Source organism: Tamandua tetradactyla, chromosome 16 (genome assembly GCF_023851605.1).
Source record: "Tamandua tetradactyla isolate mTamTet1 chromosome 16, mTamTet1.pri, whole genome shotgun sequence".
Lineage (NCBI taxonomy): Eukaryota > Metazoa > Chordata > Mammalia > Pilosa > Myrmecophagidae > Tamandua > Tamandua tetradactyla.
In genome coordinates this window covers 15,692,758-15,707,422 of record NC_135342.1, presented here as the reverse complement: position 1 = coordinate 15,707,422, position 14,665 = coordinate 15,692,758, and the positions used below count along the sequence as shown (strand labels likewise).

The window sequence follows — 14,665 nt, the reverse complement described above, 5'->3', positions numbered from 1 at the left end:
CATGCCCGGCATATAATAGGTGCTCAGTAAAGATTCGTTAAGGGAATGCACAATTGGGGGTGGGCTGGAGCTGAGGACTGCAGGTGGGTCTGGAGGACGCTTTCCTGCTGGGGTTGGAGTTGGTGATGGACACTGCAGCTGAGGCTGGGGCTGGGAATGGGTTGGGTGCTGGGTAGGCTTAGACAGGGAGCTTAGGGTTAAGTTTAAGGCTGGGTTTGAAGTTTGGGGTGGAGGGGTCAGTCCGGGAGCTCAGGCTCAGCCCGGGTGTTTGGGCTTGGGCGAGTGATAACTGGCATAGACAAAAGTTAGGGGTCAGGGTCGGGGGTCAGCAGCAGCTGCCTCTGTGGGCACCAAGGCTGGGAGAAGTAGGTCAGGGGTTAAGAGTCAAAGGTCTTGAAGGTCTTGGTTCAAAGACTGGATTCCCAGACCAAGGGGCTGGGGGTAGGGGTGGGTGGGGCTGATGGCGGTGAGGGGCAGCCTCTGCAGTGGGGTAATCACATGCTCCTTGGGCTGGAGCCAAGTGGCCCACTGCAGGCGCGACCTCCGATGGACCTCATCCAGCCCCTCCCCCTTTTATTTTCTAAAGTTATTTTTTAAAAATCTCATATACCATTTAAAGTGTGCAAGTCAGTAGTTTTTAGTACAAGCATAATGTTGTGCAACCATCACTGCTAACTACTTCCAGAATATTTCATCACCCCCAAAAAGAAACCCCGACCCGTTAGCAGTCACTCCCCTGCCCCTCCTTCCCGACCCCCGACCTCCCACTCCCAGACCCTGAGAACCAGGAATCTACTTTCTGTCTCTACTAATTTGACGTTCCGTATGAACAGAATCACACACTACGTGACCTTTCGCGTCTGGCTTCTTTCACTTAGCATCATGTTTTCTAGGTTCATCTGTGCTGTCGCCTCCCCTCTCGAAATTTCGTCCCAGCATCTGGGAAATGGGGTGGGGGTAGGTGTGGGGTCGGGAGAGGACAGGGCTCCGAAGTGGATTGGAGGCCTGTAGGGAGGAGATCGTCTGCCCCCGTGTGGTGAAGGAGAGAACTGCAAAGACCCTGCTCCTCATAGGGCAGAGCCGGTAAGGTAACAAAGCTTCTAGAACACCATCCTGGATTCCTCCCTCTTTACCTCCCTCCATCCCTAAGACTCGACGGCCTCCTTTGCTGAGTAATAATAAAAATAATAATAACGTCACCCGCTCATGAAATTCTAAGCTGGCTCTTGGAGAAGCACTTCGCTTACACATTCTCCTTGAATTTGGACCGAGGTTGACGCGATTTATTACTCAAGGACAGGAAACCAGAATAATTAAGAGCCAAGTTTTGGGGTTTGGGGACAACGGGTTCAAATCCAGGGCATACCATCACCAGCTGCGTGGCCTGGGGCACGTGTCTTCTCTTCTGTAAATTTTGTCATCTGTGAATGTGGTCGATAACAGGGGCTAACACAGAGGAAGCCTCCATGAATCCAAGTAGCCAATTAAATGACTTAACCGGTGCTGGGGCGGGTGGGACCCTGATTTGTAGCACTTGCCAATATCTATGGTGCAACTATTCCCACCAGGGTTAATTTCAAGCTAGCAGAATGATGCCCTTACAAGCTTTTGTGGGTAATCCACCATTCTATAGTAATTCCACATGCAGATACAATAGATGCAAATAACCTCTAGAGCATAGTAAAATGTAGTAAAAATAATTAGGACGTGATAGATATTTATTAACTTTGCTTTCAATACAATTTATTTAATTGCAAATTTACATAATTTAACTTTTTCATAATGGCTGCATTTAACAACCAGCTCCCCTAATTCCTGAGGCTTCAACAGTTGGCTCTCTTGTGCTCGGGCTCCAGCACACTGCTGTTACCATCACACCCAGAAGGAGAAACTGAGGCTAGGGTAGGATGAAGGGCAGGAGGATTCCCAGGCCAGGACTCCACACAGCCCTCCTCTCTCTCTTTCATCCCAGCCTGGTCTAGTGGACCTCAGAGAATTCCTTATCCCCTCTGGCCTCAGTTTGCCCATCCGGAGAGGGGCGGCACCCCTCCCGTGGATGACTGCACAGGGGTTCCTTTGCACCTGCTCCTGTACTGCCAAGGATAAGATGTGTACATCCTGCCCCTCATTCATTTTATAGCGACTGGAAAGGGCAAGTTCCTGTCCCAGGCCAGGTAGCTGGATAGAGAGGGTCCTCAGACCACGGCGGCAGCGGAGAGGAAAGGAGACTGCAGCCCCGAACCTCAGGGTCTGTCGGGTGGGAGAATGCGCTGCTAGCCGGAGGGGCCAGTGTCTGCGGTGGCCCCGCCCACACCCCTCCCCCCTCTTCCCCGCCCCCCCCCCCCAGAGCTTCCTGGGCCCTTAACTGGGGGGAGGCTGGGCCAGGAGTGAGGATGTGGGCAGATCTGTCGGTCTGGCTCCTGCCTCGGGGCGGGGCGGGGTGTGTGTGTGTCTCTGCCTCTGCGTCTCTGATTCTCTCTTTATCTCCATTTCTCTTCACGTATCTCTGCGCCTGTGTGTGTCTCTCTCTGGGTGTGTGGGTCTCTCAGTCTTTGTGGTTCTGTCTCTATTCTATCTCTCGCCCTGTCTCTTAGTGTCTCTCTCCTCATGTTTCTCCCTCTTTCTGTCTCATTGTCTTTTTGTCTCTGTGCTTCTCTATCTCTCTCTCCATCCTCTTTTTCTCTCTCTCCACCTCTGTGTCTCCCTGTTTCTCGTTTCGCCTCTCTATCTCTGTCGTCTTCAATATCTGTCTCTGCGTCTCTGGCGCTCTGCCTCGGCGTCTCTCTGCCCTTCTCTTTTCCAGTGAGTCCTTGCTCTCCTGTAGGAACACGCCGCTCGCCGGCGCGCCCCAACCTGCCTCCGCCCCCAGAGCGTCCAGTCGGACCTCGCCTGCGCCTTTAAGGGCCGGAGGCAGGGGGCGGGGTCTCTGGGCCCCGCCCTCCAGCCCCGCCCCCTGACGTCCCTTCCTCCCGGTCCCCTCCGCCGCCTCCCTCCGCCGCCGCCCGGGCCGGCTCCGCGCCCCCTCCCCGGCCCCCGCCCGCCCGCCCGTCACCCCCATGGCGCCCGGGGTCCCCACTGTTCGGGGCCACTAGGACCCTCGGCGCCCCCTCCCCTCCCCCGCCCTGCCCCCTCTCACTCGGCGCGAACCCGGGCGGCCCCGGCGCCCAGCTTTTCAGCTCGTGCCCCCAGGCCGGCCGGGGGGGGAGGGGAAGAGAGGGGACCCCGCGACCCCCGCCCCCCCCCACCCGGCCGCTCCCGCCCCCAGGGACCGGGAGAAGATGTCTTCGCGGACGGCCCTGGCCCCGGGCAACGATCGGAACTCGGACACGGTGAGTGGGGCCCGGCCCCTTGGGGAGCCCTGGCCCGGCCGCCGAACCCCATGCCTCTCTGTGGCCCTCGCCCCGCGAACCCCTACCCTCATCTCCCGGCCCCGGCTCCGCTCGCTACCCCTCACCCTCTCCCGGACTCTTCAGGCCTCCCGGCCCTCCCCACCTTCTCAGTCCAGCCCGACCCCTGGGGGCGCCCCTCTCTCGGGACCCCGCTCTTGTCCCTCTGCAGTCAGCTTCCGCTCGGGTCTCTTCCCTCCAGGAAGCCCCCTCCCCTGCCTTCCACGAGCCCCTCCCTTCTCCGGCGTGTTCAAAGCCCGTTCCCCGCCAGGCCATCCGCATCTGACCACTCGCCCCCTCCCGGATTTGTCGGGCCCTTGACCCCCGAGGCCCAGCCCTGGCCGTCTCCCAGAAAGGCCTGATCCTGCCCTACCTCCTGCTAGGGCCTTCCCATCCGGGTCCGGGTGCCGGGCTCCCCAGGACGTCCCTCCTCCCATTCCCAGCCCTTAGCTGGACTGGATCTTCCCGGCCCCTTTGGACACCCCCTCCCGGGAAGCGGCCCCCGATCTCTCCTGGGCCCAGGGCCCTTTCTGGCTGGTTCAAGGTCTCTCCACTCTCCGGCCGGGTCTGCTACCTTCCAAGCAGCTGTGCCTCTGGATTCCCACCACCCGGGGTCCTCCCCAGATCCCACCCGGACACACCCTCGCTGGCCTCTTCCTCTCCCAGGAAGCCTTGGCCTCCCACTTCCAGGCCCCCAGCCCCAGCCTCCTATTTCTAGACTGTGGTCTAGTCTGATTCTGGGCCTCAACTTCCCTGTAAGCAACCTCTCAGCTTTGGGCAACCCCCTCCCCAAATCCTCAACCTCTCATCCCCCCAACACCCAGCCAGGACCCCTCCCTCTCAGAACACCATCTCTTAGATTTCCAGGCACCTCTTCTGCTGCCCCAAGCCTTCCCCCTTCTTGGCAGCAGACCTGACCTCCCAGGGAAGCCTCCTCCTCAACTTCCGAGCCCCGCACCAGCCTACAGGCCTGGCCCCAGACCCTCCTCCCAGAAGACTCCTGGACTTGAAGCCAGGTCCTGCCTGGCTTTCAGCCCTCTTCTCTTCGGGGTCCATTTGCTAGAAATCTTCTCTTGATCCCCCATAAGGCTCAACCCTGATTCCTCTGGGAAGCCTCTTCCCAGGGCATTTAGGAATCCTGGACCCTTAGCTGGTTCCAAGGACTACTCCTAGAAGCCCTCTTCTCCGATTTCTAGGCACCTCCCCAAGCCCCAGACCCCTGGTCCAGGCATCCCTAGTCCAGGGGGATCCCCACTGCCAATGGTTTTGTCCCTTCCTGCCATTCCCAATCAAATCCCCGTCCCCCAAATTCCCACAGCCCAGAACAATCTCCGGGAGACTTCCACCCCATTTCCCATGTATCTGGTCCCTCTCAGCCCTGCTGAAGACCTTCCCACCAACAATCCCAGCCTGCTTCCCAGCCGAGGTCTTTGTCCCTTTTCCCCTAGGCACTTCCTCCAGGATCCCGCCTCCCAGACCCCCTCACTCCCAGTCCCCACCAGAGATCCATCTCTACCCTTCTTCATCCCCCAGGACCCTTCCTCACAGGCTCCCCACACCATCTCTATTGCCCAACCTCCAACTTGGGGTCTCTGATGAGATGCCCACCCAACCCCTTCTGGTCACTGCAGCAAGGGCCCAGTCCAGCATCCAAATTCTGCCTCGGCCAGCTGGTTAGCTGGGTAACTTCGGGAAACTGGCTCCCCCTCTCTGAGCCTATTTCCTGCCCTGGAAAAATGGGGATGATCAGTTAACTCCCTAGAGATGAGACAGGTGAGCCTGGCACATAAGGAGCGCTCCACAGGTGGGAGCTGTGCGGGTGACCTGGGTAGGAGCCCAAGGGCTGGGGGTTCTCAGCAGGACACTTGCTAGGGAGCCGGGGAGCCTGCAGGTCCCCTCTCTGTGGGCCTCGGTTCCCTTATCTCTAAATGGGGTTGATGGTCGAGCCTTCCTGCCAGGGGTGTTTTAAGGAGCCAGCAGCCTTATGTGAGTAAGATTCACGGGGCCCAGAATACCCTACCTGCTATTATCGTGATTATTATTATAATAACTTTAATTATTCAGTTAAGCCTGGGTTCACATCTCATTTCTGTCCCTCCCTACCTGTGTGACCTCACCTGTCTCTGAAGTGGGCCTCATAAGAGGACTGCCTCCTCCTTTTGTTGTTAAGCTTCGTGCAAAGTGGGGAGTTGAGGGTGGCCAAACCCCTTCTCTCCTCTTCCCATCTCTAGTCAGTAAAACCTCTTTGTTGGTCCAAGGGGAGGTCATGAGGGGAGGTCACGTCTCTCCCACCAGCTGCGAGGTCCCCATTGCAACCCCCTCCCCTGCCACCTGTTTACCATGACAACAGCCACGTGGGGTCACGCTGCCCCCACCCCAGGTTCCAGAGCCCCCCACCCCCAGTCACTCCGTAGGTTCCCTAGCAACAGGCAGGGTGTTGGGGCGCCAGCCGGGCAGGAGGGAGCCAGGCCAGCTGGTGGTGCCGGCCAATTTTAGCTCCCACCCCCGGCCCCTGGGGGCATCATCACTCACTGCCCCAGCTGCCCCTCGCAGGGGTGCCTTGGCCGTGCTGCCTGTGGTGGGGTACCAGCCCCCCCGCCACCACCCAATGGACATTCTTCTCCCAGCCCTTATCGAGGTGAGGATCAGAGGCCTTATTGCCGGGATCTCCATTTCCCTCCCCCCTCCCCTGGGAGGAAGCCTGGGGTTATGAGTGGAAATGTGCTCAGTGCTCAGGAACCAGTGGGCCTGGCTTCGAAGCCCTGCTGAACCGGGAACCTTGGGCAGGGTGCATAACCTGCTGAGCCTTGGGGTCCCCAACTAGAGAATCTGGTTGTCCTCGGACCCCTACTGGAGGCCAGAGTGAGGGCTTGGGGGCCCATAGTCAGGACCCCAGCAGCAGTGGCTGCTGCTGCCCAGACAAGGGTGGGGGTACTGTGTGTCTATCAACTTGTCATAAGGCCGCCCCTCCAAGCCTCCGTCTTCCCTCCTGGAATATGGGGGGCTGTAGCCCATAGCTAGTGCTGCTTAAGAAAAATGATATTGTGGGGGTATGAGGCCATCTAGGGCGGTGGTGAAGAATATCAGAGTCACAATCTATGTGGCCTTGGGCAGGTGAATTCACCTCTCTGGGCCTCCTCGCCTGTAGGCCAGGGCTGGTCAGAGCACCCACATGCCCCACCCACCCTGGCCTCAACCCTGAAAGGGAGACATCCCCAGAGGATCACCACCAGGACATGTCGAGCCTGGAGCAGGCAGGTGACCTGTGAGGAGAGAGAGAGGCCCGGAAGGAACAGGACAGGAGGACCTGAATGTCGGCGACAGATAGGACAGTGGTGTGGTAGATGGCAGGGTGGGGCACACACCCAGCAGTAGTGTTTCCCCTGGATGGTGGGGGGGCCATGCCGGGAGGCTGTGGAGTCTTCCATAGAAGCAGAACCTCAGTGCCTGGAGTAGAAAATGTTTGAATTGGGGGCAACAGTGGTTGGAATAAAATGTTAGGGGCATAAAAATGGGAATTTGGATTTAGAGTACAATCTGGGGGCTGCAGTGAGGACAGTGATGGATATAATAGAATGTTGGGAGCAGTGATGGTTGTGGGGAGCCATTGGGAGGTAATGGTTGGGGGGAGCATTAGGAGGTGATGGTTTGGGGGAGCATTGGGAGGCGATGGTTCGGGGGAGCATTGGGAGGTGATGGTTGAGGGGAACATTGGGAGGTGATGGTTGGAGGGGGCATTGGGAGGTGATGACTGGGGGAGCTTTGGGAGGTGATGGTTGAGGGGAACATTGGGAGGTGATGGTTGGAGGGGGCATTGGTAGGTGATAACTGGGGGAGCATTGGGAGGTGATGGTTTGCAGGGGAGCATTGAGTCCAAGTGGGTGTCAACAATGATTGGGGTTGGGGCTGCAGCATTTAGAATAAAATACTGTTGGAGATAATAGAGGTACCCAGAATCAGAAAAAGAAGTTAAGGGTGGATTGGCTGCAATGAGGGATGCAGGAGGGGCCCACCAGCCTGGGATCTTAGATGCTCTAGTATCTGGGGGCCCAGGTGTATGTAAACGTTCTTGGAAGCATCTCTTCATAGAGCGAAATGAGGACCCCCAGTGCCATGGTCCTCTATGATCTGGGTACAAAAAGGGCCGTGGAGGGGCTGGTGGCTGGGGCTGGCATTAACTGCCCCACAGTGGGTGCCACTGAGGGTGGGACTAGGCAGTCCCCGCTTGGCAGCTTATGTTCCCTCCCCCCTCCCCCCACCCAGCACGGCACCTTGGGCAGTGGTCGCTCCTCGGACAAAGGGCCATCCTGGTCCAGCCGCTCCCTGGGTGCCCGCTGCCGGAACTCCATTGCCTCCTGTCCCGAGGAGCAGCCCCACGTGGGCAACTACCGCCTGCTCAGGACCATCGGGAAGGGCAACTTTGCCAAAGTCAAGTTGGCCCGGCATATCCTCACCGGCCGGGAGGTGAGTGGGGGTGGGACGGGGCTCGGGGACGAATCTCGAAGGACCGGAGGTTGACAGGGGCCGGGTTTGGGCCTCAGTTTGCTTTGAGACCTTAGGCAAGTCCCTGACTCTATCTGGGGAGGATCAGAACATCTCAGATTTTTCTAGAACACCCTCAAGGGGAGAAAAGTACCAATTTCAGGCATCCCAGAAATTGTTAGGAAATCTCCTCATAGCCATGTGTTGTATTTCTAAGAATTCACAAGCCTTTGTGTCTGAACCCGGGCCACCTCCCTGTTTTAATGGTGGGCTTTGGTTCTACTGCATCTTCCCATGATGCTGAGAACAACCCATGTTTATTGGCCTAGAGTTCTTAGTCACACCCCTTCTCCCACATTCTCCCCACATGCGGGCACATGTACTGAGAAGGATGGAAGAGATTTGTTGCCAAAGGGGCTAGTGCAAAGCTTGTAACCTAGAGGTGATGCCTCTATCTCAAGCTTAATGAAAATAAAGATGGTGCGGGTTTTGTAATTCCTCTGTGCGCACACACACAAATGCCCTTCAGCTTTAGAGAAAGTGACTGGAACAGTTTCTCCTGCTTTGGATGGGCTCTCCTTGCCTACTGCCTCCGTCAAACATGCAAGACATCAGGCCCCAATAGTTTTATGCACAAAGTTGACAAAACATACACATGTAATGCCAGTTCCTCCAAAGACTGAAAAAAGGGTTCCACTGGCCAGCTGATTTTGTGTACTAGTTTGACCATGACAAGAAGCAAAATTATCGGCCAATTTTCCTTGTAAATTTAGACACAAAATATTAGGAAACGGAATCCGGCACATCAACTAAAGAAAGCCATGGGATGACAGAGCTGGTTTATCCCAGGAATTCAGAGTTCTCTCCCATTTGACAATTTATTCATGTACTTCGTCACATTCGCAGATTAAAGGAGTGAAACCATATGATTATCTCAATACTGGCATAAAAAAGCATTTGTCAAAATTAAAAACCCAGCCGTAAGAATATGAAGAAAGCTAAGAGACCCTCTCCCCCACAGAAAACACAGTGTTCCCCATATGTGGATCTTGTACATGATTCTCGGGGTTTCTGGGGACCAGCTCTAAGTACACAGGGCTTCCTTCCAGGAGGGTAGAATTCTTTGAGTGAATCTGTGGTTTATTTCGCCCAGACCCTTTGGGAAACTTATGGCCTGAGGACTGGGTTAAAATTTTCAAGGCCCCTCCCTACTGAAAAAAATTAGTGTTCCACCCTAGTGTGTAATTTAAAAGAAAGACTTGGCTAAATGCAAAGTCAGTGGAAGGAGAGTCGAGAACATTGTGGTTTTTCTCCTATGACCTCAAAATTTCCTCAAAAGTAAATTTAAAAACAAAAAGTTTTAGGTGTTTAAGACGTAGAACTTATCAGGCCACGTAAGTCCAAATCCTGGCCCCCAAGTTATTAGCCAGGCAACTGAGGCCAAGTAGCCGAACAGCTCTGTGCCTTGGTTTCCCCATTTATTAAATGGGGATAATCCTAGAACTTGCCCCATAGGGTGGTTGAGAGTTCTCATTTGTAGTGAAAAAACTGAGAACTGGCATGTGTGAGCTTGGGAATATAAAATAAATAATAACATTCATTACCCCACAGTTTCTGCCTTCAAAGCAAATATGTGATGGATCAGTGAGCTGAGATACCCTCACAATGAGGCCCCCTTCAGATCTCAGTCCCACACATACTCAGACCCCTGGAGCAGCCCCGCCCAGTCCCCACCATGGAATAGGGGCTGTTTACCTGCAGTAGTGGAGGAAGCACCACAGGCAGAGGGAACAGCATGTGCAAAAGTCCTGAGGCCCAGGGAATCGGTCAGGGGAACTTGCCGAGCCTGGGGGCCTCCAGTACCTAGTTTGGCCCTCCTTTTCTCTGTCTCCAGGTTGCTATCAAGATCATTGACAAAACCCAGCTGAACCCCAGCAGCCTGCAGAAGGTGAGGCCCAGGAGAAGAGGGTGGGGAGGTGGGGGGACAGTGTCCCTGGAAGAGCCTGGTGACCCACCCAGTCCTTCCTGCCCTCCTGCTGGTGCCTGGGGCAGGGGCGGGGGGAGGGCAGTCCCTGAAGCTGCCCCCCTCACCCTTCTTTGTCTTCCTTTCTGGCTGTGCCCAGCTGTTCCGAGAAGTCCGCATCATGAAGGGCCTAAACCACCCGAACATCGGTGAGGAGAGGCGGGGTGGGGGGTGGGCTCACAGGCAGGCGCCCCTGGGTAGAAAGGAAAGAGTCCGGGAGAGGCGGGCCCAGTGGTTACTATAACCCTGGCTCCTCATAGCGGTGGCACTGCCTGCTGGCTATATAACCCTGAGCTAGTCTGTTCACCTCCCTGAGCCTCAGTTTCCTCCTCTGGAGATGGGGGTTGGAAGAGCGTCTGCTTCAAGGTCATGGTGAGGCTTGAATGAAATGGTATGCGGAAATGCTTAGTACAGGACTAAACTGTCAGAGCCGGTCTTAGTGTTTTCACCGTTGCCCTTATCGTTGGGCTTAGTGGGTTCCAGGGGTCTCTCCTGAGAGAAACAAGATTGAGCCCTGGCTGTGGCTACAGCATTTATTCATCCATCTGACTGTTTACTCAGGCTCTGGGGTCATAGTGGTGACAAAAACAGACACAAACCCCTGGCCTTGTGGCCAGAATGTCAGCTGACATTGTAATGAAAGGAGAAGTAGAAGAGATGATAGAGTAGGGCCGAGGAGTTTGAAAAATCTTGCCATCAGTAGGGAGCCATTGAGGGTCCTTGAGTAAGGGAGTGCCCTGGGTAGAATATCCACATAGTTACCGAGTGTGGGTGAAGGATGAGGAGCTCTCCTCTCACCTAACACCCTGGCTGTTGCAGTGAAGCTCTTTGAAGTGATCGAGACGGAGAAGACGCTGTACCTGGTGATGGAATATGCCAGCGCTGGTGAGGCCCCACCCCTCCCTACCCTGTACCTCGCACCCCCCAGCCCCGCCCTGACCCCCCGCTCACCTCTGCCTGCAGGAGAAGTGTTTGACTACCTCGTGTCACATGGCCGCATGAAGGAGAAGGAAGCGCGAGCCAAGTTCCGACAGGTGAGGTTGGGGTCAGGGCCGAGGGCAGGGCTGGGAGCTATGCACCTCAATCCTGGCAGGGGAGGTTCTGATTATGGGGTGTGTGCGTCTGTGCTGCCGAATAAAGGGAGGGAGGGGCTTAAGTCTGGGTGGGGGTGAAGGTGCCAAGTTGGGTGTCCAAGGACAAGCAGGTGCCCAGGTGTAAGGATATACAGACACGTGGGTGTGGAGGTATGCAGGTGCCTAGGTGGGTGGGGAGAGGATGTTAAGACAGTAAGGTGGTGGATGTGTGGGTGTGCCTGGGTGTGCAGGTGTGTGGATGAGAGGGCATGCAGGTGCCAGGGTGCTGAGGAGTGGGAATTAGAAGATGGATGGGAAATAGATATGTGGATACCCAGGTGTCTAGGTGTGTAGATGCGTGGGTCAGAGGCTGCATGGCAGCTCAGGTGCATGGGTGGGAGGGGCCCAGGTGCAGGTATGTAAGTTTATGGGTAAGAGATCATACAGGTTGAAGGTGCCCAGGTGTGTGAGAAAGAGTATGCAGTTGTGGGGGTGTCCTGGTGGGTAAGAAGGTGTGTGGGTGTCCAGGTGTGAGGCAGTGGGCTTGCCCAGGTGTGTGGGGGGGGTGTACAGGTAAGAGGATATCAGGTGTGAGAGTATACAGGTGTGTAGATAAGAAGATGTGAGGGTACCCAGGTGTGTGGCTAAGAGGACATCCAGGTGCACATGTGGGTAAGAAGGCATGCAGGTGTGAAGGCTCAGGTGTGTGGGTTTGCCTGGATGAGGCTGGCCCTGTCCAGGCACAGCCAACCTGGGCATGAGGCCCTCGAGCCCTGGCATGCTGGAGCTGTATGTCTAAGGCCACAGGTATGCAGTGATCTCTTGTGTGTCCACTTGTGAAAGTCTAGGAGGGGGTGATCCCCATGTAACAGTTTTGATGTCTGTGGGGTGAGAGTGTCCTCACTTCTGAGTGTCTGTTTGGGTGGACATGGTCCCAGGAGCACCTCCTGCCATGACCAGACCAACCTGCGAGGCCCTGGGTCTGGGCAGGCCTGGGCCTGGGGAATGGGCTGAGCATGGAGCCACAGGGTCCCCAAAGGAGGTCGAGGGGTTGGGGACCACAAGTAACTGGCCCTCCCCTCCCCTCCCTTCCCAGATCGTGTCAGCTGTGCACTATTGTCACCAGAAAAACATCGTCCACAGGGACCTGAAGGTAAGATTCCCCCTCCCTGTGACCTTGAGGATTCCTCCTCCAGGGTCCCTTGTGCCCTCCAACAGATTCCTCCAGGCCTTTTCTCCTCATGCTCCTCCTCAGCACCCAGAGTTCCTGATTGTTTCCCAGGCTTTTGTGGCAAAAGCAAGGCCAGCAGACGTGGGAGCAGGCGGGGGGACAGGGACAGGAGGTATGAACAAAGGGGAAAGAAACAAAGTGTCCCAGGTATGGGACGAGGACACTCGGTTGTGATAAAGAACCCTCCCTCTTAGAACCTTCAGGGCCTTGACATCTCGTGGACTTTAGAACATTCTGGAATCCTTGAGAATTTAGATTTAGAGCCCCAGGGTCATGCTTTCTCCCGGGCCTTAGAATCATAGGAATCTTAGAACTTGAGAAGGACCTTTTGAGAGAGAGAAGCCCTATCACTGGCGCAGCGTGAGGGCTCAGCAGGGCTAGACCCCAGTCTGCCTGTTCCAATTTCCCCGTGCCCCAGGTGACCCCACTTCTCACCTCCCGCTTGGAGAGAAGCACACCTCCAAGACGTCTCTTAGACCAGACATGTGAGAAAGGGTCTGTCTGGTTCCAGCTCTGTTGCCTTGACTGTGTCCCAAGTCCCCCTGTGCTAAGTGCTTTAAGGACAAGCTTTACAAACTGTCTGCAGAGAAGGGCCAGCTTCATTTTATTGTTTTTAATTTCCAGTCCGCCAAGGAAAGATACTTTTGTAAAATATAATGAAAATGAACTGCAGGGAGAAGAAATGGGGAAAAAAAGAAAATATAAGCCTAATTTTTAAATTATTGTCATTAACTCCAAAAGGCATAAAATTGCACTATCCAGGTGTTGTAGAAGTTTCTGAACACCTTCTGTGCACCTGTGCAGAGGTGAGCTGCGCTTTAGGGTAGACATTTGCTCTGTGAGTGTAGATTCGTCTGGAGGTGACACGCCCCCTGCTGGAGGGTCCTTGAAGTGGCTGAGAGGAATTTTGGAGTCAGGTCAGGGACACCAACCTGGAAATGGGTTGGGTTTGGACATGGAGCATCGAATCCCAGGAGGAGAAATTCAGCCCCTGAGTAGGACAGAAAATCTGTTAGATTCAGGCTTGAGGGAACTCCTTCTGTAGTTTGTCTTTGTGGATTTTGTCCCTTTGTTGGCATGCGATACAGAAATAAGCCTAGATGCAGAGAGACCCACCAGAGCCAAGTGACCTGGTCCAGAAGTGAGTGTCATTTTGGCAGGTGGATTTGTGCATCGATTTGTAGTCAAAATGCCGGAAGAGGCGAGATGCCGGTGCTGTTGGGCCATGTTGGTGGTGGGCCTGGCTTGAAGTCCAGCCCTGCCATTTTCTTGCTGTGGGTCTGAACCTCGGTTTCCTCGTCGGTGAAGTGATGATTGTGAGAATACGTGCCTCCCAAAAGAGAGAAGGGCATTAAATAACAAAACCTTGACACCACACAACATATATTGGTTGCAAGTGCTTTATGCTCAACCCCACAACCACCTCTGAGGTGGGTACTGCGACCATCCTCAATTACACGTAAGGAAACTGAGGCACAGAGTGGTCGGGCCACCCACCCACAATTACACGGTGCGTGAGTGGGGGAGCTGGGAATTTTCTGAGATCTGTCCTCTGAGCACCACATTATACAGCCACTGATAAATGACAGTCCACAGAGCCTGGCACACAGTAGGGAGGCAGTAAGTGCTAAATACAATTATCGTTTTCCTTATTATAGCTCTAGAACAATCAGGCCTAGAAAAATTTTTCATTTTCTTCTGGATAAACGAAGCTCAGAGAGGGACCGGAGACTGTCCGGGAACCCCTGGCTTGGCAAACCTCATGGAATAACCGCCAGCGTAACGCTTACCGAGCGCGAAGTATTTTTCTGGGCCTTTTCCACAGATTAACACATTTAATCCCCAGACAGCCCTAGGAGGAAGAGACTATGTAATGTTCCTCATTCTGTGGATGAGGAAATTGAGGCCCAGAGAGGTCAAGCCGCTGCCCAAGTTCACACAGGGAGGAAGAGGCAGGGCCAAGCCATTCTAGGGGGCTGCAGCCATGAGTTCCAGCCTCTGCCTCCCCTGCTTCCTGCACAGGCTGAGAACCTCCTCCTGGACGCCGAGGCCAACATCAAGATCGCCGACTTTGGCTTCAGCAACGAGTTCACACTGGGCTCGAAGCTGGACACGTTCTGTGGGAGCCCCCCGTACGCCGCCCCGGAGCTCTTTCAGGGCAAGAAGTACGACGGGCCAGAGGTGGACATCTGGAGCCTCGGCGTCATCCTCTACACCCTCGTCAGCGGCTCCCTGCCCTTCGACGGGCACAACCTCAAGGTACCGGGCAGGGCTGGGTGCGGGGGTCTCACTCTCCTGGAGAGGCCCCCCTCCACCTGCACACATGCACACACCCACCCCAACCTCCGCTGCAGGGCATCAGGGGGCAGGGCCAGTCCGAGGCCACCCAGCTAGAGAGGGTCAGACCGGCTGCCACCGCAGCGCCTGAGGGCTCAGCCTGCAGCCCCCACCCGCCCCCTGGGTGTCAGGC

The 14,665-nt window shown here is 55.5% G+C and overlaps 1 protein-coding gene across 2 annotated transcripts in view; it reads left to right on the top strand.

Annotated features, from left to right (window-relative positions):
* Positions 1–3,218: 3,218 nt before the first annotated feature.
* The window catches only part of MARK4 (microtubule affinity regulating kinase 4), a 28,857-nt gene continuing 17,410 nt past the window's right edge, over positions 3,219–14,665 (top strand). For both annotated transcript variants that reach the window (XM_077131449.1, XM_077131450.1), the window contains exons 1-8: positions 3,219–3,329; positions 7,650–7,850; positions 9,763–9,816; positions 9,992–10,040; positions 10,711–10,776; positions 10,855–10,925; positions 12,061–12,117; positions 14,218–14,454. In XM_077131449.1, the coding sequence (XP_076987564.1) occupies positions 3,279–3,329; positions 7,650–7,850; positions 9,763–9,816; positions 9,992–10,040; positions 10,711–10,776; positions 10,855–10,925; positions 12,061–12,117; positions 14,218–14,454 (786 nt within the window). In that variant the 5' untranslated portion in view covers positions 3,219–3,278. The remainder of the gene's footprint in view (positions 3,330–7,649; positions 7,851–9,762; positions 9,817–9,991; positions 10,041–10,710; positions 10,777–10,854; positions 10,926–12,060; positions 12,118–14,217; positions 14,455–14,665) is intronic.